A 26,295-nucleotide genomic window follows, 5' to 3' on the forward strand; every position below is an offset into this window, starting at 1 on the left:
TACTATGATGTCCACTATCGTTCCAGTTATAATCATTGAAGCTTTAGCAGGTGAACGAGTAAGTTGTGATGAGAATAGAATGTTGATTTTGCACGATTTCAAGCATAGAAGTGATTGCCTAGATTGTTATTGTAATGGAAGCAGAGATAAGAAGTAAACAACAGGTTTTGCAAAAACAAGGTTGAGAAGTAGTGTTCAAAGTGCACGAGTACTTCAGAACAGTGAAGGATGAGGCAGAAGATGTTTTGGGCGATGGTGCCACATTGCTGGAACTGTCCTCAGCTGTATGTGGTGTCAGTGTTCGTATGGAACAAAGAATTGTAATCAAAGCAAATTTGTTCATTAAACTGACTGGAACTGTAAATTTATGTTCACCGAAGAATACCCGCACTGCCAGAATCCGGTGACACACTTAGATGACTTCGGCAAAAACTTGTTGCGTCGTACAATTTTTGACGTGTGCGCTGAAGGACAATTTCCAACAGCATTGAAACTTCTCAAGAAAATGGAACGAGACAGTGGGGTTTGTTGGTAGCAAGTTAATATTTAGAAATTTCATGATCCGTATTGAAGTGGGATTACAATATTTAAAAATTAAGAGGGTTCCTCCTATTCAATACAAAGATTAAATGTGAAAGAATCACATATCGTTCAAATGAGGTACTAGTTTCGGCACCAGATATGTGCCATCATCAGCCACAAAGTCAAATCGGGCAAACACAATAAAACCCTAAAACAACTTTATACACACTATAACATCTGCATGGATGAATATGAAATATGACTTTTGCTAGGGGCTTTACGTCGCACCGACACAGATAGGTCTTATGGCGACGATGGGATGGGAAAGGCCTAGGAGTTGGAAGGAAGCGGCCGTGGCCTTAATTAAGGTACAGCCCCAGCATTTGCCTGGTGTGAAAATGGGAAACCACGGAAAACCATCTTCAGGGCTGCCGATAGTGGGATTCGAACCTACTATCTCCCGGATGCAAGCTCACAGCCGTGCGCCTCTACGCGCACGGCCAACTCGCCCGGTAAATATGACTTTAAAACAACTTTTAAAAAAAAAAACACACTATAACGTTTGCACAGATGAATATAAAATAAAATATGGTAGATGAAGTTGCATTCCATTATAAAATCCGTTAAAATGATGACTCCGTTGTATACCCATGGCGGTTTGTCCAGCTTATATATAACTTTAGTTTTCTAAAACTGTTAAATTATGCTGTGAGGTTTATTGTCATATGAAGTTGACACTATGTGTGTTCTGTAGTTTGGTTCCGGAAAATAAACGTAAACATGAACTTGGTAAGATCCAAAGAATTAATTCCCACTTCAATATGGGTTGAGGAACCTTGAGCAGCCTGAGTGATCGGCGGACAGAGCTGAACAACGGAGTCATCATTTTAACGGATTTTAAAATGGAATGCAACTTCATCTACCATATTTTATTTTATATTCATCTGTGCAAATGTTATAGTGTGTTTTTAAAGTTGTTTTAAAGTCATATTTCATATTCATCCATGCAGATGTTATAGTGTGTATAAAGTTGTTTTAGGGTTTTATTGTGTTTGCCCGATTTGACTTTGTGGCTGATGATGGCACATATCTGGTGCCGAAACTAGTACCTCATTTGAACGATATATGATTCTTTCACATTAATAAATATCTTTGTATTGAATAGGAGGAACCCTCTTAATTTTTAAATATTGGTAGCAAGTTGTCGTCTCCTTCGAATTTTAAGGAGTGCGGGTTTCAAATGTACAAAGTGTGATGACCGATGTAAGGTGTTAAGGGAACCCGGTGATATTGCTGCAGCTAGAACAGTATTTCCCAGGACCATTCATGACATAAGATGGGAGGGTTACTCAAGTATATTTTATTTAGATGAGACTTTCATACACCAGAATCACACAATAAAGGCAGTTGGGTAATGATGACAGAACTGGAGGATGTAATGTTCCTGTGGGGAAGGGAGATCAGCTTATTATGGGTAATGATGACAGATCTGGAGGATGTAATGTTCCTGTGGGGAAGGGAGATCAGCTTATCATGGGTCATGTGGGATGAGAATATCCAGGATTAATACCACAATACAAATTAATTTTTTGCTACAAATCAAAAAACTTTATTTTAATTTTTCATTTTTAGAATTTGCTTTACGTTGCACCGACACAGGAAAGGGCTAGCACTGGGAAAGAAGAGGCTGTGACCTTAATTAAGGTAGAGCCCCAGCATTTGCCCGTGTGAAAATTGGAAACCGTCTCTTTTCCTGTCTTTATCCAGCTTTCTTCTTATTTTACACTTCCCATATCAAGATGGCCACTCGATGACCCTGCTGAAGATGTTGGGAAGAACTGGGATTGTTGAGGAGATTGTCCTGGTCTTCCCTTCCCACCTTGACCTGTTATCCTTGTATGGTAACACTCGCTACAGCACAGGATGGTGCACATTATAGAATTGACAACACTTCTTACTGAAAATGACAAAGGGACCTACATGAGTACAAAATAAATACATTTTCTCAAATAGGCTTTAATTTGAGAGATTTTAGCATTTTTAACTATCAAACACCAGTCAAGCCATCATTGGGAGAAACATTCTTGTAGCTTAGTGGTCATGTGCTAACTTTGTGATGTAAAGTGCATGAGTTCACATTTCCCAAGATATTTTTTATTTAATTTCATTTTGAAATTATTTTTACTCCCTCTTGTTTTTTACTGTATATATCAGGGATTTCCAAATGACAGCTCACGGCCTTCAAAGACATATTTTGCGGCCTATGAGAGGTTTTTAAATTTTTTTTAATGAAATGTGAAGATAATTTACAAAAAATATTTTATAGATTGTTCAGAAGTGTAATTTTTATGCCCCTTTTAACCCCAATTCAGAACTAAACATCACTAAACATCACAGAGCTCTTTAGCTCTGCTGAAAAAGAGATACATTTTATTCAAACAGTGTTAACTGGTGTGAGAAGGTTTTATCTGTGGATCAGCGGTAGAGTGTCGGCCTCCGGATCCCAAGATAGCGGGTTCAAACCCGGCAGAGGTAGTGGGATTTTTGAAGGGCAGGAAAAAGTCCATTCGACACTCCATGTCGTACGATGTCGGCATGTAAAAGATCTCTGGTGACACATTTGGTGTTTACCCGACAAAATTCATTAAATCTCAGCCATAGACGCCCAAGGGAGTTTCGGTTTACTCGGTCTGCCATCTAGTGGGGGCCTAGAGTAAAACGGAACGTCGAAATTGACGAGCAGACAGCCAGATGGCGTCAAATTGAAATGTCTGCACACGGTAGCTGAGGCCATACGATGATTATTATTATTATTATTATTATTATTATTATTATTATTATTATTATTATTATTATTATTATCTTCAGTGAATAGTATAAAACAGATTCTTGATGTTTATAATGAAGAACTGACAAAGGTGAACAATACTCTAACCTCACAAACTGACCTTAATCAAACTAAAACATATTCTAGTGCTGTTGAACTCCCCAAACCAAGGCAAGGCATTAATGTACAAACTAAAAATGTCGTGATGATATCACCAATGGAGGATAGTGATATTAAAGATTCAGAACAGACCCTGAAAATGATACAGGTTACAACAAAACCTACCTCAATTAACAATGGAATCAGCAACATTAAGAAAACCAGAAAGAGGTATAATCATGGAACTAGGGAATAAAGAAGAATGTGCAACACTTGTACAAACTATTGAAAGATCTAATGCCAAGTTGTGTGCAAAAATTCCTTTAAAGAAGAACCCCAAAATTATTATCCATGGCATAGATATTAACTTTATTGAAGAGGAACTAGTAGATGCATTAGTAAACCAGAATCCTTATGTTAAAACAGTAATGGAAGAGGACAAACAAGAAATAATTAAGCATATAATTAGAAGGTCAAGAACTGGCAAGAGTAAGTATGTAATAATTGAAGTTACTCCCAAGCTTTTTCAGACTATTATAACTGGTGAAAAACTCTACATAGGTTATACCCGGTGCAGTGTTAATGAATATATATCTGTGATACGTTGTTATAGATGTTCTGGTTAATGTCATTTTTCTTCCGACTGTAAAGAACAGCTAAGATGTTCTAATTGTTCTGAATCACATGACTTAAAGGTTTGTCCTAAAAATCAAACAGAATGCATCAACTGCAAGTTACATAATCAGAAACAGATCACAAGGCAACAACTCGATCTAAGAAACACTAATCACCCTGCAACATCATTCACCTCTCCAATATATATATATATATAAAAGTAGTAAATATTATTAATTATGGCTAAACTGAATATTTATCATCAAAATTTGCATAAATCAATCGTACCAACGCAGGAACTTAAATTTAATTCAAACTATAATAGTGTTACACAGGAGGATATAAATTTGCTTTGCATTCAGGAACCTAATACCAGGAACAACAAGATTCTGGGTTTCGGACATGGCAGTTACACATATGACTTTGTAGATAGTAATCAAGAAGAGAGAGTTCGAGCTGCCATCATTACAAGATGTCAAAACAGTCTTCAGTTAATGCAGTACTGTAACCCTGACAGAGTTCTTCTCTGCATCAATTTTGACAGCAAGGCGGTATATGTATGTAATGTTTATCTTGATTCTGCAGTCGACATTGCAATATCACTGGATGAGCTCCAAATTATATGTTCGGAACTAAAAGGGAAACCTCTTCTCATAACTGGTGATATAAATGCTAAACATGCGGCATGGAGCAGTCCCGTCACAGACAAACGTGGCAAGCTATTTTACGATTTCTGTTGTAGTAATAACTTTTTCATTCTTAATAATGGAGATGAGCCTACATATGTCCGTGGTGATTATGAAAGTTACATTAATGTGAGTATTTGTAACTCTGCATTTCTTCAGTTTAATCCGGAGTGGACTGTAAGAAGTACAACAACATTTTCTGATCACAGACTTACAGAAATAAAATTGGACTCCAATCCGTATAGAATTATGCCAACCACCTCGAAGTATTTAACTCAAAAATACAAAACCAAAAATGTCAAATGGTCTCATTTTCAATGATCAGTTAAAACAAGACTAGCAAACATCTCTGAAAAAATAAAGAAATGCGCAACATCATCAGAACTTCACCAAATAGTCGATAATTTAACAGATGAGATCACAGCCATTTATGATGCCCATCTCCCACAGATTTCTGAAGCACAACCAAAAAACGTTTGGGGGAATTCAAGTCTCAACATTATGAGAAAACGAGTCTTAGCCTTGTACAGAAGATGGAAAAGATCTAGAAGTGCAACTTTACGAGAAATATGCAAACAAAGATATTATGAACTTAAAAGTGAGTATAAGCCCGCTGTCACACAGAGCATCGAACGATCAAGAGCGACCAACTGGGATCGAGTACTAACGACTAAATTCATTTACCTTGTCACACTGCTCATCGATCGAGAGGGATCGACTGCATGGAAACAGCTGATACTCTCGCCAGTACTGTACAGACTACAGACGTATTCATATTCACGAGAGAAAAATAATGTGTTGTGAAAGCGATAATTTGGGTGGAAATATGATTCTAACCTATGAATGTATTAGGAGAAAGGAAAGAACCAGACGATCGCAGTGGACAAGATAAAGAGCCATGGAGAATTCCACCAAAGTGTGCCTTCGTTGTGGAATGACGAAGAAAAATTCAGAAACTAGTACCGAATGCCCATCAATAATTAATAAAGTATTGACAAAAAGGACTGAAAACTGTTATGTACATCAATTTGAATTCATAATTTGAAGGTGCTACAATCAACAGTGGAAATATATTTATTTAGGCCTACAGGTTTCTGGACATTGGTGACTCATACAGATTTAGGATTGCTCACAATACATCAGTGGATTTGTTCCTATTATATGTGATGCCATTCATAGAGCACTACAGCCAGAATTCTTGACAGGGTGAAAATTCCAACAAAAGCCTCACAACAGTGGTTCATTGTACTTCAAATATAAGACTAATACCATTATTATGCTTATTTGTTTTAATGATTCTGGAAACAGCTGATTACTGTCTTTTCAAATGTTATTTTGAGGTGTTTATTAGATGGAGGTTAACAGTTTTTTTTTTCATACCACTTGGTGAGATCCCACCTACCAAAATAATGGACACATTAAGAATTGCTTCCAGTCAAAATTTACATTACCTGATGTAGAAATAGTGTGTCAAGTTTCATTACAATCCTGTAAATAATTATGAAAGAAAGAAAGAAACATGCACATATGCTCTGAATATTGTGAAAATGAGAAAAGCAATGGAGTTCCTTACACTGTTTCTCTCCCTCATGATCCTCTGCAAATCTCTTGTTGCCTCTCCTCTTCTTTGTTATTGTGCCATGTTCAGAATAGTATCATATTGCTTTCATGACAAGCAAGTTGCTGAATTTCTATAGGCCCTACTGTGTTTTGTGCAAAGAATCCAGGTCCATATCCAAACTTTGCAAGAATGACAATCCTGTCTTAATTTATATCATTGAAGACTACAGCAGCTTCAAAAGCAGCTAATTTTACCAAATGGCTGTAAAGAAAGGTTGTCTATGGACATCTCTTCCAAAGTAAATTCTCTTTAGGGTTCTGTGTATCCACATATGTGTACATTTCTTGAGTTCAGGTGAGGCTAGTGCTCTGTACACTAGCTTAATAATTATAGGAAAAGCTTCTGGAATATTGTTCTAATAAGTAAGTTGGCAGTGTAATAGACTGATACTTGTCACAACTACATGTAAATTACACACAAGGTCTTGTTTATTACCCTCATCACTAAGCATAAAGTACTGTCTCCCCAAACTTTGCACTGGCAAGCTGATCTAATTGCTCACTTGGCAATAGTAAACCAATTAATATAAATCCTGCACTTCCATCCAAGTTGCTGGTAAACTCCTTGGTACAGAGTAACAACTTTTTCCGCAAAGGTCTGGTAGGGCTCTCTTTCTTACCTCAATGTTGATTTTGCCTTTCTGTATATTGTTCATATGTAACTCTTTTTACTGATATGAACAGTACCAAGCCTATCTATCCATCCTGAAATACTTTCCTTATGAATCAGTTCAAGGAAAATGAAAACTTTGCCTTCAATTCAACCAAAAATGAGAACCAAACACTGCAAACAATAATAGGTGCTATTAACAAGCACTTTGCCTTCTATTTTTAGAAGTGAAAAGTATGCCTTTCTAACAACTAAATACTATTGCTGTCTATAGTAGAATGTTATTTAGGCCTGTTGTTCAGGTGGAAAATGATTTTATTTTGCTATATCTTACATTGCCTGTCAAAACTGTTTGTAAATACCGATTATATAAATTAATGTTTGACAGAGTAGGGTGTATGGGTCTTGTAAGATCTTGGATTGACTTACAGGGTAATTAATCTACTCAACCTTTTCTTACAAGCATGTAACTGTCATATGAATATATTTTTATAAATATGTACATGTTCTGCCATCATATCCCCTTAATATCACATCACACAAAATGCAGTTTTTTTATTTTGTAGATTAAAATCTACAAAACTTTGGTAGAAACACCTGTCAAAATAGTTACAAATGAATTATTCACCTTTGTTTTTAATTGTTTACATGGATCTACAGCACAAGAAATAAAATAATCGGTCTACCTTGATGTCCTCTCTAGGCCTATATGTTATTAATAAATTATAAGTACGGTAACAGACATGAAAGTAGTGATTGCTGGTGCAAACAGGTACCAATGGCAGGAGAATACTTGGAATGAGGAGATAAAGGCTACCTAAGTTACAAAGGTGTAATGTGGCAGGGAGGGATTCTGTTAGGTATAACTGTAGTAAGAATTTTGTCCTATGCGAACGACTTGGTCTATTGAAACTGTGCAATCTAATATCTTGCAACTTCAAAAAGGATGCAATGAATATGACATGAAAATTAGTCGTTTCAAGACTAAAGTTATGGCAGTAGGGAAGACACCTAAAAGAGAACTGAATGTCAGGTTGGGAATACAAAACTAGAACAGGTAGATAATTTTTAAATAGGTATTTAGGATGTCTATTCTCCCAGGATGGCAGTATAGTAAGCAACGTTGAATATAGATGCAGTAAACCCAATGCAATGAGCCTGCAGTTGCGATCAACAGTATTCTGTAAGAAGGCAGTCAGCTCCTGTACAAAACTACTCATGTCTTTACACTGGTCTGGTTTCAGACCACCTGTGCTGTACAAACCTAGTGCAACGAGTTTGCAGTTGCGATCAACAGTATACCGTAAGAAGGAAGTCAGCTCTTGGACAGAACTATCAATACGCTGGTCTGGTTTCAGACCACCTGTGCTGTACAACTGCTTACTACATACACACAGAAAGGACCTACTACATGTATTTCAAAATACTCCATTCCTTGTAAACCATGCATGTTCTACCACATCAAATATACAAATTAAGATGTTGTAATAATGCTAATAATTAATAAAAATTGGAGTTAAGGTTACTTTCCCACCAGGTGCTAATACACATAACTCACTGAGGATTCCAATAAATATTGACAGATAAGTATAACGAAAACTGATTTAATTTAAAAAGTAGAACATTTCTCAAGAACATAAATTTTATTAGATTCTTTCTTGGTCTAACACTGTATACAACAGTTCCTGAATTTTAACTTTGAAAACCCTTCGACCTAGTTCACTCATTCTTTCCATGTCATCATGAAGACACTAAAAATAACTTTGATTATATTGTATTTTCACTTTTCAGTATCTTTTCTAAATATTTACTTAACACATCACTATCACTTTCACATTTCTTTTACTTTTAACTGCTTGCAGAGCTGTTTGTAGAAGCAGAAGCCACTGGACTGGAATTTGAAGTCCCTTCAGTAATTTCTGAACTGCAGGAGTTAAGACCCCTCCAACACAAATTATTTCTGCTTCCTCCTCCTCTATTTCAGCTTGGTGAAAAGGCTCTCATACACCAGGTGCCACTTCCACAGATGTGTTTGTTATAGAACTGAAAAAAGTGAACAACATATTAATGCAATTCTTCTGAATTGGAGCTACATTTTAGTCTGGACACAAGCCTTCTGTTTAAGAAATTGTTACTTTCAATAATTATTTTAGTAAGATGATTGTTAGGTTACATTATATTACTTTCAGTTACATCTGATAAATTAATGAACAGATGGGTGGAACTTATGGCGTACAGACTGAATCTTCCCCTCACTCTTTCACAACTAGAACACTGGTCTGTAGTGTAGGCCTACTTTTAAAAATAAATATTACAGAATTGTACCTTCTTCCAGCAATGAAGAGTTCCAGAAAGTTGAGGGCATTGAAGTAGACCCATTTTGTTTTCTGTACAGCAGAGGATGTTATCTCTCCAAGGTCGATATCCAGCCCTCAGAATTTACCATGTTTTGGTGCAACTTTTTTCTGAAATAATGAATCAGAATATTGTGACAAAGAAAATATGCATGTAGTAGGCCTACTTATGGCATAGGCCTACACTTATTTGTCATTAAAGCGAACAATGGTATTCATTTCATTAGGTACGAGATGGAGATGTTTTCCATACATTTCTTCAATTAAGTTACAAGAATGATAATTACTACTTCTCCTAGTGTAACTCTCTTTACCAATCTATTCCGTATAATATATTTTATCAATAATTAATCTAAGATAACACTATTCATAAGATAATCGTAATAAATCTTATAATTACCAGTTTTTGTCCCAATTCTCAACGCTATAGAATGCCATACAAAATTCACGGTCTCCCTATTACTATATCCAGGGAGTCTAGGATTATGCACCACTTTGTTTTCATACACAAAGCAAATTAATGGTTCACTATGTTGCGTCCGCCTTTATCGAACGACTGCGACTGAAAAATGGACAAACCAGTCAATGACTGGTGTCACTGCCCTCTGTAGGTTTGTTTTCTTAGTCGGTTGATCGCAGTCGTTCGATCGAGCCTGTGTGACAGCCCCCTAAGAATTTGATAATGCAGGCAAAAACAAATGCCTGAAAAAAGTTCTGTTCCTTACAGAATGCCAGTAATCCATGGAACATTGTGTATAAAATGTGTCGGAAGCCCAAAGACTTCAATAGGATACTGACCTCGATAAAAACAGAAAACGGTTTCACCAACTCTACACTGGAAACAGCAAATGTTTTGATGGACCATTTTTTTCTCGGTAGAAGACAATGACAATGAATTTCAAAAGACTGTATCCAATTTTGTTGCTAATTCACCAGATACTGAAAATGACCTTGTGTTCACGAATAAGGAGGTGGACCGAATTATCTCTAACTTGAACGACCAAAAAGCTCCTAGACTAGATGGAATTTCAGCCAATATTGTTAAACATATTCATTACTGTCTTCCGTCTCTTTTTATAATTCTTTTTAATAAGTGCCTCAAGTTATGTTTCTTTCCCACCTGCTGGAAGAAATCTGTAGTCGAAGTGATTCCTAAACAAAGTGCTAAAAATGTATTTGCCGTCAATGCATTCCGACCATTATGTCTGTTGGCTTTGCTTGGAAAAATTTTAGAAAAGCTGTTAATTGATCGTATTAGGTATTTTCTTCGTGCAAACAATTATTTGAGTGATAGACAATTTGGATTTTCTCCACAAAGATCTACAGAAGACTCAGTAACATATGTTGTAGATTGGGCTAAGGAAATCTTCTTACATCAGCAAGTTGGCGTACTGGTATCTCTGGACATTTCTGGTGCATTGGATAATGCATGGTGGTCCAAGATTCATCAACTAAAAATTAAAGCCTGTCCAAAGAATTTATATAAATTAACACAGAGTAATTTTAGTAATCGCAGTGTACAGTTAACAGTAGGTACCAGAACAATAACTAGGACTCTTGTTAAGGGATGTCCTCAAGGTTCTGTATGCAGTCCAGGTTTCTGGACTATACTATATGATGATTTACTGCAACAACCTCTTCCACAAAATTGTAATATTATAGCTTATGCTGATGATGCTCTTCTCTTGGTTAAGGCTAATACTGTGAAGGAATTGAATATTTCAACAAATTCTGCCTTAGAAATCATATATAAGTGGGGATGTGATAACAAATTACAATTTAATCATAACAAAAGTACTGCAAGGTTAATAACAAGAAAAAGCAAAGTGAAGAAACCAAAAAACAGATTGAACTCAAAACAATTAACATTTTCAGACAAAGTATCTTACTTGGGAGTCATAATAGATAGTAAATTAACATAATATATTATTATTGGTCCACCTTTTCAATACAAAATGAAAATTACATTGCTTGTAAACCATCTTGGGGTCTGAATTCAGATATCTTACGCATAATATATCATGGATCGTTTGAGTCAATGATATTGTATTGTGCTTCAGCATATCAAAAAGTCCTGGAGAAGAAATGGGCTCAATGTAAATTTGCACAAATTCAGAGCGGATTTATACTCAGAATAATATCCACTGTTGCTGCTCTTATTATAGCTGGTATAGAACCTTTGCATCTGAAAGTCATAGCCAAAGCTGAATTGACTAACATTAAGAAAAGAAGACAATGCAATAAGTTAATACAAGAATATGATATTGAGCAAAAATATCCTTGAATGTGCATTGATTATGTTATTACTGAATGTTTTCTCTCACATGAGGTGCAAGTTCACACATATGGCTCAAGAACACCCAAAGAGGATTGTACTAATGTAGTAGGAAGTGCCTTTGTTGTGTACAAAGATGAAGCAAAAATATATTTTAAGACTATAAAACTTTCTTCCCGGTGTTCCATTTTTCAAGCAGAACTTCTTGCTATAAAATATGCAGTTCAGTGGATAAAAGAAAGTAAGTTTAGTGCATGTGTACATAGTGACTTGCAAGCAGCTCTGAAATCTATAAGTAACAAATATAATTTAAATTCTTTGGCATGTAGCATTAGAACAGATCTCTCACAGTATGGAAGACATATCTGTTTTAGGTGGGTTAAAGGGCATAAAGGTCTATTAGGTAATGAAAGAGCAGATGAGCTTGCTAAACTTGCAGCATTTAGTGACAATGAAACTATACAAAAGAGCCCCTATATCAAAAGTGAAACATGAATTATATAAATTCACAATCAGTGAATGGTCAAAGCTGTGGAACTCAAGTAATAAGGGTGAAGTTACAAGAACAATCTTTTTTCCCCATGGTACAGGACCGTTTGGACTGCAGTTTATTGAAACCAAACTTCACCAGCACTCAGTTTCTTTCGGGTCATGGAAAATTTAAATTTTATTTACATAAATTCAAAATTAGTAGTAATAACAGTTGTGTTTGTGGATTATAATATGTTTGTAATATTTAAGGTAACTAGTTATAACCTACAGCCCTAATATGCTAGACAAAGTAGGGCTTTTTTCATGGATAATAAATAAATAAATATTATTATCTGTTTGTAAGTATTCACTTACTCTGAATTAATCATTTTTTTATTTTAAAAATTTTAAATCCAAACTTTGGGGGAAAACGAACCCTCACAAATGCGAGTGTTACGTTAAGACTGGCAGCTCTACAACCATGTTAGGTGGCTAAGTGCAGGAAAGTGCCTTGAACGTTCTTTTGCAATTCACTAGGAAATCCTTGAATTCCTTAATAAGTTTGTCTCATCTGATACTTCAGAACTAGGTGCTCTACAGTTGAGGAACAAGAACAATGTGAACTATGTGATCTCCAAGCCGACACGTTCCTACAGACCAGCGAAGAATACCCACACAATTTGGACTAAAATGACTTCAATGTTTGGGAGCACGTACATATGTGAAATTGGTTTTTCTTTTATGAAATTCATTAAAAATCAATATAGAAGTTGACTTTCCCATTCTTCCTTGCTGCATCTTTTGAGATTAAGAACAACAGAGCTGGAGGTAGACATTCGTTCATTGGTAGATGCAGCTGATTGACCACACTACTTCCAGTAAATTGTTCTTCACTTTGTTTCAACTACATTATTATTTTAAGTTTGTCTTTAGTTTTTTCTTTTTTTGTCAGTTTGTCAAATATTAATTCTAATGAACTGATATAGTTCAAAATTCAATTGTTCTGGCAATAATAGTATTTATTTTTAATTTTACTCTCTTATGCAATTGTAAAATAGTGTTTTAAGCAATTAACATTATCAAGCCTTCATTTTCATTTAACTATGCGTATTTTTCCATACTGTACTCTGTTCTCTTTGCAGAATTTTACGAAAATTGGCCTGTTATTAAAGTGTGGCCTGCGATCATGCCTAAGGTTCCCAATGCGGCCCTCGAGCCCTTGCCAATTGGAAACCACTGGTATATGTAGTGTGTGTCTCTCTCTCTCTCTCTCTCTCTCTCTCTCTCTCTCTCTCTATATATATATATATATATATATATATATATATATATAGATAAATTTTTCATATGCCCTTTTATTGCTAATTTATTTCATTTTAAATTTTAATCATAATGTTGCTTTCTCCAAGGAATGTTTTCCATGTTTCTACAATACATATTGTGTCAGGAAAAAAGTTTTAAAAAGAACTTGAAATGTTTGAAAGTTATTTCAAGGAGATGCAGGGAATTATTAAAATTATAAAATCCTTTTAATCACAACCATCTACTCAATACATTATATTACTCATTGAATTATAAAACAATCATGAGGTGTCTTAAATAAAGGAACATGTTTCGTTCGACATAGCGAACATCATCAGCCTTAATTTACAAGGATTAGGTCAGGGCCCTGAACTGAATGATAAAAATTGTTAAAAAGTGACAATACCATAATAAAAAGTAAAATGATAACATTAAACATGAAATTATAACGATATGTACAGATTAACAGCAAGAATGCAGGGGAATACTTTGAATGATGGTAGTCTATAGAGTTAAAACAAACATGAGGTTGTAAAAGTAAAAAGATACAGATGTAGTAGATCCCAAATTATAAGTCAATGTGTGAAGCGTGGACCAATCGCCGACCATGGAGCTCCTAATTGAGCAAAACAAAAGTTAAAATAGAGTCTACTGAACAGCGCGAGCCAAGCTGAGTCAGTCAAAAGGCGCAAAGCGACGAAGCTAAGGTTGAAATGACGTAAACTTCAGTAGTTAGGAATTCTGTAGGAGAGCCAACACAATGCCAGAAGGAAATACAGGTTGAACTAGTCCGTATTTACACGCTAGCAGTAGAATTAAACTTATACAACGTAGGACACCAATGTGGACTCGTTAAGTAACTATAACTTGAAAGTAGGGAGAGTTCCAGCAAACCAGATTGAATGGAGCAGATTATGGCGCAATTGGAGTTAGAAATCTGAAAAGAAAGAAAAGGGAGGAAATATAAAAATATGTTATAATGAAAAAAAGGTTAGTAAAAGTTAGACGGAGGCTTACCCTTGGGACTAGTGTGAGGTGTTCACTAACGTTGGCTGCGCGAATCAAACTGGCGAGTAACCTTATTGCTGCTTCTAGTATTGTATGTATGTATACGTAGAGGCGGGGAGTGAGTCATGTGAGGAGGAGGGGTGACCGATTCCTTAGGCGGGTCGGGTAATCGTGGAGGGGGTGTCGCATGAGAGGGCAGTAGAGTAGTAGTTGTTGTAATATTAACAGTTGTATAATTAAAGATTCTCGTAAAGTTATTATTATTTATATTGAAAAGAGAGAGTAGTTCTGGAATTTTCTCGATTATTGGACTTTTAATTTCTGAAGTATCATTTAAATTTTGATGCCCGTTGAAATGCTGGTCTAGGAATATGTAAATGTTCTCAAACTCTGTCATAAGTTTACTTTTATTGACGTATTTCAAGATTTGAAGGTCTTTTTCAATTGTAGTAAAACTGTGGCCAGTCTCTTCCATATGGGTGCTCATGGCGGAATACTTTTTATGTTTCGAAGCGTTGTAATGTTCAAGGTATCTGGTCAAAAAGCTACGTCCAGTCTGTCCGATGTAGGAGAATCCACAATGGGTGCATTTAAGCCTATAGATACCAGAGTTCGAGAATTTATTGTGATTAATGTTAACTATATTTGAATTGAAAAATATGTTACGGTTCGTATATCGGGTTCTATAAGCGATATTAATATCGTATTTCTTTAGAGGGTTAGTAACTTGAAATAGGCCTGGATTTGTGTAGGTGAAGGGAGCATATTTCGTTTTTTTAGGCTTGTCTGGAATCAATTTTGTTGCAGTTTTTAATTTTATCTTGTTAATGATTTTATTAATCATTAAGGGGTTATAGCCGTTAATTCTGGCTAAATCCTTAATATAGTTTAGTTCTTTTTTGCGATTATCAGTTGTCAGCGGGATTTTTAATGCTCTATAGACAAGACTAAAAAATGCAGCCTGTTTATGAGATTGCGGATGTAAGGAATCGTTTCTTATAGTGATGGGGGCACAAGAAGGCTTTCTAAATATTTGAAAAATGAACTTATTATTCTCTCTTGAAATGTTTAAATCCAAAAAGTTTAGAGAACCATTGATCTCATCTTCCTTAGTGAATTTGACATCATTGTCAAGCTCATTAAGGGATGTTAGCACACTATGACTATCGTTTTTCTGTGTATCTATAATGGCAAAAGTGTCATCAACATACCTTAACCATAATTGAAGACCATTAATATTATTGATTATTTTGTTATTTTCCAAATCATCCATAAAGATATTAGCTAGAATGCCCGAGATCGGGTCACCCATTGCTAGGCCCTTTTGATGATATATTCTATTATTGAAGGTGAAATAGTTGTTATTAAGTACAAATTCTAACAGACTGATGAAATTATCTATTTCGCATTTGCTAAGGTTACTGTGTTTTAAAAGGTTTGATTTAATAATCTTGACAGTTTTGCTTACCGGAATATTGGAATACATATTGGTAATATCATAGGATACCATTATATGATTATGCTCAAGATTGAATTTCGATAATTTTTCACAAAATTCAACGGAATTTCTTATATAGGCTGTATTATTGAATTTAAAGTGTTTACTGAGAAAATTATGCAAAAATTTTGAAACTTTGTAAGAAGGGCTGTTCATGCAGTTGATGATAGGGCGTATAGGTACGTCTTTTTTATGGATTTTAGGCAAAGCTTTTGCAGTTGGAAGTTTCGGGTTCATTATTATAAGCCTCTGATACTCGTGCTCTTGTAGTAAGAACGGCAGATTCCTCAATAGGTTCTTCAAACTTCGTTGGATTTTGGGGGTGGGATCTTTATTAATAATAGTAAAACTGCCATTAGCGAAGAAATCTTCGGTTTTTTTAATGTAGTCATCTTTATGTAGTAATACTATGGTGGGACCTTTATCAGCTTTAGTGACGATAATATTATTATTATTAATTTTATTTCTTACATCATGTATTTGTTTGCTAAGGGTCGGATTCGAGGTAGTTTTCAGTTCTTTTGCCAGAAAAGGAAGCTTTTTCTTTATTTCGTATTTAATGTCTTTATGCACTTCTACGGGGAGTTTTTGAATGTTAGATTCAATTTCCGCGACTGTGGTAATCAGATCGTCGGTTTTTTTCGGGTTAGGCCAATTAAATTTCAGGCCTTTATCAAGGAGGGATAGTTCATTATCTGAAAAGTCAGTATTAGATAAGTTCACCGTAGTAGGAAAACGATTTAAGTCGGCGGAAGGGAGGTTAGTTTTACTGTTGACACTACTCTGTTTATGCAGGGAAGTCGAAGAAAGAAGAAAAGAAGATTCGGTGGAGACTCTAACCTGTACACTGTACATTACAGAGCCAGTATCTTGACTACTATGCTAGGTGAATGCTAGCTTATATCTGGTGTATGAAAATTTAAGCCCATTTCATGTACACATGTAAATGAACCTCACTAGAACTTCACTTGACTTGTGAGTTTGGTAGACTTATGATTATTATTCTGTTTTGATTTGGATATGTAATTGTGATGTTATCTTTTCCAGCTGGGACTCCCTATGTCATGTGTTCACCCTGTGCCATGTAATACACTGTTTGGTTCACAACAGAAGATGGATGTTGCAGCTTTGGCGAGACTCATTGAAGAAGACAAAGCTGCCAGTAAAGTTCCTCTCATCGTTCTTGCAGATGCAGGTATGTCACATATGTTGTAAGTGCATTGTCAATTCCAAACCATTCTATTCTACCATTGTTCTCTTCACACAGTTATCTCATCATATTTTGCTCTTATTAATGTTATTAGTTTCTTGCCAATGCCCCCGTGTGTCAGGCATTCCCAAACTTTTGTTCTGGGGTTGTTGTCATATGCTTTTTCAAAATCTTTGAAGGTCATTACTTTTTATTTATTTAATCATATGGTGATTATAACAACAAATTCATAAGTCCAGGTCCAAGTTTTTCAGCCACTCTACAGCACTTTCTGAAAGATGAAACAGGTCGCTGGGGCTTCCGGAGTAGGCATGAAGAGGGCAGCGCAGGTTAACATAGTCCATGGTCTGCTCCTCTTCACTGCATTCACACATTGAAGAATCCATCCAACCCCACTTATGGCGTAGGAAATTTCAGCGTCCATGCCCAGTTATCAGTCTGTTGAGGCGACACATTCGTTTTCTTGGGAGGTCGAATGCCTTCATTTTTTGAGTTGGATTTAGCTCATGAGCATTTGTTCCAGATGTTGAATTTGACCACTCATCCCGTAGATCTGGTTTATATTAAAATTATCCCTCAAGAGTCGGCTGGCCAGTTCATTTGCTGGTCTCCTAGATCAAAGTGGATAACAAAATTCTTGGTGAACTGGTAATGAGGGAGATGAGCAGATCTTCTTTGTTTCTCTCACGTAGAGTGGTGGGATATGACTAGGGACATGATTTTTTCGCATTAATTTATGTTTGATTTCATGAAAAGGAAACAAATGTTCACGTTATTTTGCGAAATAATGCTGACCCCATAGCTTTAATTTCACTTTAATCATTTCCGAAAATTATTCATTATAAGTTTAATTTGTGAGATTTGTGAATTATTTAAGTGAAAGGTAGATAAATAAAGAGAAACAATGTTGATAATAATTCATTATTCCTTATGTAATCTTGATTAGAACTATAACATAGCTGTAATCAAGATTAACAAACAATTGCCCTTTCACTCTGCATAGCCGTAGGTTTCACCCTATATGGCCACACCATTAAGGGATTCTATAGAATTTTAATACGAAAAGATACTTCTGTCGAAATGAGAAGTCCTTATTCTGTCTTCTGTTTCCCTTCACACACGTGATATTGAAACACAATTTCAAGATCATTATTTCTCCATGAATTTCGCTGCTTTTTGCACTTATCGCAACATAAGTAAATTTCGCTTTAAACTGGCCTTATCGCTTTAATTTGCAGTAATTTGCGAAAACATCATCACTAATTTCTCAACCAGAATCATATAATTCTTTGAGATACCTCAAAATCGCTTCAAAATATTTGTTGTCGCGCTTATCGTTAATGCGTAAAAATCACGCCTTTAGATATGACTAAGTACGGGTAACCAGTGGCGAGGTGTGGACTTTACAGTACCAGTTATGCAGCGCGCACATGTGCATTACTATATCCTTCCCCTATTTCCAACTCTTTTACACGATCTTTCTTACGATGAAAATGGGTTGTACTGTTGACCTCCCACTTCTGAATCCAAATTGTTCTTCTTGTAGCTGACTTTTGTCCAATATCCTTTCCATTATCTTGGCAGCATGAGGAATGATCGTGATTCCTCAGTAGTTACTGCACATCATCTTATCTCCTTTCTTAAATATTGGTATTATAACCCCCTTTTTGCAGTCCTTGGTCACTTTTTTTTTCTTTCACTCTCCATACTCACTTGAGTATTCTGGAAGTCCAGTGGAGTCTCGCTGGTTCTGCAGTCTTGATCATTTCTATGGCTATTTTATGTATTCCTACACCTTTTCCCATCTTCATCTTTTTAACTGCTCATTCCACCTCTGTCATTGTAATGTCTGATCTAGAGGCACCTGTTTGTATTGAAAAGTTTTGCCTAATTTCATTTTATAACAGTTATTTTGGTATATTTTTAGCTATTTTTATTTCGTCAATTTCACTAAATTTTATTTCCATTTTCAGCAATAAAAGGTAAACCAAGAACTTAGTTGATACACATTTGCAGTATAACAACGGTGTACTTTTGCATAAGTATATATACATGAGTTATGCTTCTGCTTAGAACACATACTGTTTTGCACATTATATCAAAGCATGGAAATTTCAAAAAATTGTATCAGCTGTCACTTTAACAAGTAGGGCCTAGCCTAAGTATATAATTTACACATCGGTCTGAAAAAGACAGAGATACCATGAGTTCCATATTACTGGGAGTGAGAGCTGTTCTCCTGTCAGACATTACAATACGTTGAGAATGCCCTCTCGCTATCAACATTACTGACTGATCACGAAGACATTCTCCAAGGTACTCAACACTTTTAAACCATGAGTTCCACCTGGTGACCACAGGAGTAGGGAAGAGTTTAGCTTTAGTGGGTTCTTCTTCATATTTCTGTTTCAAGAATTGAATGTATACATGCTTTCTCTTTTGTGTAATAAGGAAGATGTGTTTTGCCTGTTGTCATAGGACAGATATCCTAATTATGATAAAACCTTCAATAATCGTATTTTGAAATTTTACGATGAGCCGAAAGTATTTCGTTAATATATTTATGTTTCATGTCCATGGGCATATAACGTACATATTGGGACCTTTCCCACCATCCCCCATAGCTCATGGTACCATGTGGCAACAAAGAAGTGACCCTGTCGGGGTCATGAGCACATGGGACCATGCTCCACGAAAGGCGATGGTCAAGGGACCTTTTCGGCCTGTGACGATTCCCTCTCATTGGGATTGTATAATTAATCCACTCACATGAGAAGTCAACGTCCATTCAGCCCAGCAAGGTCACTGCTACTCTCCCGTTCCTAAGATCTGAACCCCGGCCTCTCAGAGTCGCAGACCGTTTGCGGCAGAAAAAACAATTAAACTTATAACTGTCTTAAAGGCTTACAGTGAACGGAAGAGGTTTTGGGATGCTAACTTTCGGCACAGATAGGCACAAATAAATTTCTCCAAATTTACTAAGGCGCTCAGTAAAATATACAGAAAAATTATGACATCCTTGATAAAATACTCCACAACTGATAATACAAAAATAAACCACATATTTTAGCAGCGGAGGAATCCGTGCTACCATTCACATCAGCGGCTGCCTCCACATTCCACAGAAATATTTATGTGGATGACAACAGTTTGCTGATAACGTTTCTAATACAATAAATCTTCCCTTAGGACACGTACTTTGATTGTTACCTTCCTCTCTATAAAACCGAAGAATGTCCGAGAGGATGACACTAATTGTCCACACCGTTAAACATAAACTGTCGAGTATGACAACATAATCAAAATAACCCTTAAATACACTGACTGACAGAGCAAATGCAACACCAAGAAGGAGTGGTTCGAAAGGGATGAAAGTTGGGGAAAAAACAGAGACGGCACGGATGAATAATTGATGTTTATTTCAAACCGATATGCAGGTTACACAATGCGCATGGCATCGACTCAGTAGGATGTAGGACCACCGCGAGCGGCGATGCACGCAGAAACACGTCGAGGTACAGAGTCAATAAGAGTGCGGATGGTGTCCTGAGGGATGGTTCTCCATTCTCTGTCAACCATTTGCCACAGTTGGTCGTCCGTACGAGGCTGGGGCAGAGTTTGCAAACGGCGTCCAATGAGATCCCACACGTGTTCGATTGGTGAGAGATCCGGAGAGTACGCTGGCCACGGAAGCATCTGTACACCTCGTAGAGCCTGTTGGGAGATGCGAGCAGTGTGTGGGCGGGCATTATCCTGCTGAAACAGAGCATTGGGCAGCCCCTGAAGGTACGGGAGTGCCACCGGCCGCAGCACATGCTGCACGTAACGGTGGGCATTTAACGTGCCTTGAATACGCACTAGAGGTGACGTGGAATCATACGCCATAGCGCCCCAAATCATGATGCCGTGTTGTCTAGCGGTAGGGCGCTCCACAGTTGCTGCCGGATTTGACCTTTCTCCACGCCGACGCCACACTCGTCTGCGGTGACTATCACTGACAGAACAGAAGCGTGACTCATCGGAGAACACGACGTGCCGCCATTCCCTCATCCAAGTCGCTCTAGCCCGGTACCATGCCAGGCATGCACATCTATGCTGTGGAGTCAATGGTAGTCTTCTGAGCGGACGCCGGGAGTGCAGGCCTCCTTCAACCAATCGACAGGAAATTGTTCTGGTCGATATTGGAACAAGCAGGGTGTCTTGCACATGCTGAAGAATGGCGGTTGACGTGGCGTGCGGGGCTGCCACCGCTTGGCGGCGGATGCGGCGATCCTCGCGTGCTGACGTCACTTGGGCTGCGCCTGGACCCCTCGCACGTGCCACATGTCCCTGCACCAACCATCTTCGCCACAGGCGCTGCACCATGGACACATCCCTATGGGTATCGGCTGCGATTTGACGAAGCGACCAACCTGCCCTTCTCAGCCCGATCACCATACCCCTCGTAAAGTCGTCTGTCTGCTGGAAATGCCTCCGTTGACGGCGGCCTGGCATTCTTAGCTATACACGTGTCCTGTGGCACACGACAACACGTTCTACAATGACTGTCGGCTGAGAAATCACGGTACGAAGTGGGCCATTCGCCAACGCCGTGTCCCATTTATCGTTCGCTACGTGCGCAGCACAGCGGCGCATTTCACATCATGAGCATACCTCAGTGACGTCAGTCTACCCTACAATTGGCATAAAGTTCTGACCACTCCTTCTTGGTGTTGCATTTGCTCTGTCAGTCAGTGTATTTACAAGTGTAAGCCATGTCCCTCCCAATGCAAGTATTCCATGGGACTGAATCGCAGATTACAGGTTTAAAATTTATTTACACTGAAAAAATTCCGCATTAGAATGGTCAGCTGACTTAAATCTACCGCAAGCAATCATCTATAAAACAAATTAAAATTAAATTGGAGATAATTAATTCAAATGCTCCGACCACACCATAAAATCCATCACTTAAACACGAAAATAAAATGGTCACAAGCCTTCCATAATCAAATTAAACACCGACTTGAAAACGAAACTAGTCACTTACAACCACTATCAATGGACTTTCACGAAGTCTAAATTCAAATAGAACATTGATTAACGACAAAGATGATCATACACTGAAAAAGAAACAAACATATCATATACATATACAAATAAAACAATGGCTGTATTCATTCATGTGTGACCCGCTACATGAGCGAGTTATCGGTCCCTTCTGTGCTATATTGAGGTTCGAACCTGAGACTCTCGTCGTCTTCATCAAGGGTACTGTAATCAAGCCCTAATTAGTCTAATCATGTAAAGGACAGTCATAAATTCCTACATTGCTTTGGATCATGGCTGGTGGATTGTGTGTGGTAGTTATGTAAATATTCTGTCTTTATTCTCACAGAAGAATGCACCGTCTTAAAAAGAAACACTTCTCAGCCAAGCGACTTCCCTCAGCTGCCCTCTCACAAGGACCTTCCCATTCTGGGGCAATAAATCACTGCTTGGGAATGCTCCCCTTCGCACAGCGGCGAGAGACCATTTAACGCACTCAATATCGGCAGTCACCGAGTCAATAAAATCATACAATTGAGCTAATGCAGGTTACACCTGCTCGAACCAGCTCATACTATCATTATGTCCGAGAATTATTTCTCAAATTAAGCCGCTATCTTATACCAAAGATTCCCTCAACTCTCCAGGAGCCCGGGGTTCAACCATATATTTCTTCCGTCGTACGTATTTACCACAGTTACGTCAGCCTTTAACCCAAAGAACAATGTCCCCTAGTCTCCCCCCCTTGAGGCGAGATTGTGTACCTGCCATAAACTAACCTGACACTTAAATAGATCGGCACAAAATCATGAATCAAATATATTACGAGAAGTAAAAAAAAAATTAAAAAAATAATAATAATACTAATAATTTAAATTATTAAATTTTGCCAAACACTAAACAGACTTTCTACATGTAACCTCACTAGTGTAGGGAGGACTGACGAATGAACCTCAGCACAGCACTTCTCGAACATCTTCGGTTACAGCCAAAACTTATAAACTAGCATGCAAACAAACTACTGTCTCTACTTTTACAAACATAGTGCTGACTCTATTCCACATCCTTCTTTTGTACGGACACCTGTTAATGATCCTGTCACCTGCTAATCCCTGCTCGTCTTATGCAGTCACGCAGTTGAGATCTACAACATTAATCTGCACAATTTTCTACTCCTTTCCCCCCCTTAATTCCTTCTCAGCACTAATTTAAAAAAAATAGTATGGCATGCACATGCAGGCACTAAAAGGGGTCCCAAAACTCGATACATCACTACTGGATCACTCCCTTCCCATATCTATTTAAATTAATCAAAATTGAACAAAGGGTCTCCTGACCATTCTAAGCGGAACTAGCCTATCAAATCACATTATCAATAACCCTATCCTTACATTACTTTCATTTACAAAGGGGAAATACTGGCATTGGAAGAAAAACATAACTTAGTACTCAACAGTTTGATGCATGCTGGCCCGCCCGGAGTTCCAGGGCCCTGCCGATGGCGTTTTATTCCATGACGCTGGCTCGTGGAGTCCTGGGATCTAGACGTTCCATGGGGTCTCTTGAGTAATCCATTTGATTAGTACAGGGATCACTGTAAATATATAGTTGACACAACTTTACACACTTCTTCTTTACACGACACCATCAAAATTTTACTTCTCCGTTCTCTGACCACTGACGGTTACGTGTTGATAATTTTAATGGCTAATTCAGCTAGTCTACTTCATTTTTTGTAAGATAAGACAGACAATTTTCGGTATTTTCACAGTTAAGATTATCGTCTCGTATAGTTGTGACGCTTATCAACTGTACTTATCCCGATATTCTATCTAGTTCGTTTGTTCTTGAAGAGTTCTCATCACCCGTTATTTAGTGCTATAATCCCACCCTGAATTCTGTTCATAATTTAGCGTGGATTTTTACAGTACTTTATCACACATCTACCTTGTCATAAGCTTACTTTCCCTATCACCGATGTACAAGAGAACATCACTGAAATTCACTCCCGCCTGAATTACTTTACCATACAAAGGAATGGCAATATCGCTCACGAACCGGCCGTCGTTTCATGTCTGAGGCTCCTTCACAACTGCTTCTCCACCCTGGGAAGTGCAAAAACTTATAGGCAAGGCAAGAGTGGGGGAGGGGTGCGGGTGGTTTCACGGACAGCGTCCCCACTCTAATTTGACATCTTCTGAACCAAAAGGTCTGCGAAAACCAACTATGCGCCAGATTGTGTGACTCAATAGTTACAAGTACGCGATGCTATGCGGAGTTCGAAAGCGTCGGCAGTTTCGTAGCAATTAATTTATATAGAATAGGAGTGGGGTTGGGGACTCCCCATTAGCATCTGGCTTCACAAAAGCTTGGGGACGCCACGCCAGTTACGTAATCTTCTTTAAGCGCATTTACATGGGTAATCTTCTTCTACCTTGGTTACTGATTTTACAATTCCTCCAACATTCTTCCCACTGCTCTGATGGACGAGTTCTGGTTAAACAAGCCTTACTTAAGCCGGAAATACCTTTAAAATCGCCCCATCGGTTTGGCATTGCTGTGCGGTGGCAATTGTTTTAAAGATGGAGTCAGCAAAACTGTGTTCTTCTCCTCCTCCTTCCGTGACGTGTGCCCAGTTCGGGGGTTTATCTGAGCCATCCACTGGGTGTGTAAGGCGCCGTTCTGGCGAGCAACTTGCTACGCAATATGATGCGACTGCCAGCATCCACGCAAAGGCTTCCAACCTACTTCTTTCCCAAGCATATAACTCAAAATAATTATTAATTGTGACAATACGGTCACAATATGCTTATCCTGGTTAACATAGCAACGGACGTACGGACACACAGACTTTCAATATGGCGTCAAGAAACAGCACCGTTAGGTCTCTGATGTGAAACATGTATATATTCTATGTAGTTTTTTTTAGAGAGCGATTTGTTTTCTCTCGAGGGATTGTTTTCTTCTTCTGGCAGGAAAGAAATAAAGTTAGCACTGTGGTGTTTAAAAAGAGAGATTGACGAGACTAGGATAAGTTTCGTAGTGATAATAAAGTTGTTTAGAAATACGTAAACGTGTTCTCGTGTGATATTTTTATTTCGTAAAATAAAAAATTGCATATAGAGAACGATACTGTATAACACATTGGTTCAAAGCACTAAGTTCCACTGCCCGTACACTGCCCACCAAATTCAGTTTATGAGCCCAGCACTGCGTGTGTACTAACCCTTCTGAAACTAAAACCCTAACTGCGTTTATGCACTTGCCTATGTAACATGCTGAATCTGAAGTTAGAGAAACTACATTCTGGTACTGAATTTCAAGTTTGTGAATTACATTCATAATTCCCTGTGAACATGCTGTAGCATTAGCATGTACAATAACTTTCACTCCCCCTACAAATAACTTCTGAACTGTTGTATCGCCACAACTAAGCACTTTTACCAGAATCATAAACATACATGGCCCTTTCTGTTATTAGTCATTTCATCACACAGAATTGAAACTCTCATCTTTCACAGCTTCTTTTAATCTTTCCTCCTCCTCTTTGATGATTCAAGGTACAGAACCTTCCTGCAGTCTTCCAGCTGTGGGCGAGTCTCCAGCACCTAAAAAAAAATCAATAGGCCTAATATTAGAGGGCTCTTTAACATCATTTGAATGAATTAAATGATTTATAATTTTAAGTAAATTAGGGATCCAGTATGCATTATCTAGGCCTAAATGTTGTTAAATGAGAAAACTAGCATAACCGCACAAAGTTATTAGAAAAACATAACCTCAAATTTCTTCCTCAGAAAAATTGTATAGTATTGCACAAATCTGGTATATATTTCTCCATCCTCTCTCTCATTTTCGGATGATCAACTTTTCCCAGTGGAACCTTTGCCTCCATAAAAACTTGAGTTGTAGATAAAATGAATTTGTCTTTATCGTATTTCGCTCATTTTTCCGCTGAAGTAGTGTCTGTCAGACTAGCTTGTCTCCTGTTGTCTGTCGTGGTTAGCACCTTTTTCTTGTTCTTCTCATGTGAAACTCTGTTATTAATATGTTTCTGGCACAAGTCCTTTCTCTGCCACTCAATTCCCACATTACAGTATTTGCATATCAGTATCCTTCTAGTTTTGCCAAACACGTAAAATCCTTCGTTATTTATGAGTTTCATGTCTG

General features: G+C 37.5%; 1 protein-coding gene across 3 annotated transcripts in view; it reads left to right on the forward strand.

Annotated features, from left to right (window-relative positions):
- Positions 1-26,295, forward strand: part of LOC136876041 (pyridoxal-dependent decarboxylase domain-containing protein 1) — a 236,988-nt gene that overhangs the window by 30,866 nt on the left and 179,827 nt on the right. For all 3 annotated transcript variants that reach the window (XM_068228198.1, XM_067149657.2, XM_067149659.2), the window contains exon 5: positions 16,935-17,082. In XM_068228198.1, coding sequence (XP_068084299.1) covers positions 16,935-17,082 — 148 coding nt within the window. The remainder of the gene's footprint in view (positions 1-16,934; positions 17,083-26,295) is intronic.

This window comes from Anabrus simplex, chromosome 6, assembly GCF_040414725.1.
Source record: "Anabrus simplex isolate iqAnaSimp1 chromosome 6, ASM4041472v1, whole genome shotgun sequence".
Lineage (NCBI taxonomy): Eukaryota > Metazoa > Arthropoda > Insecta > Orthoptera > Tettigoniidae > Anabrus > Anabrus simplex.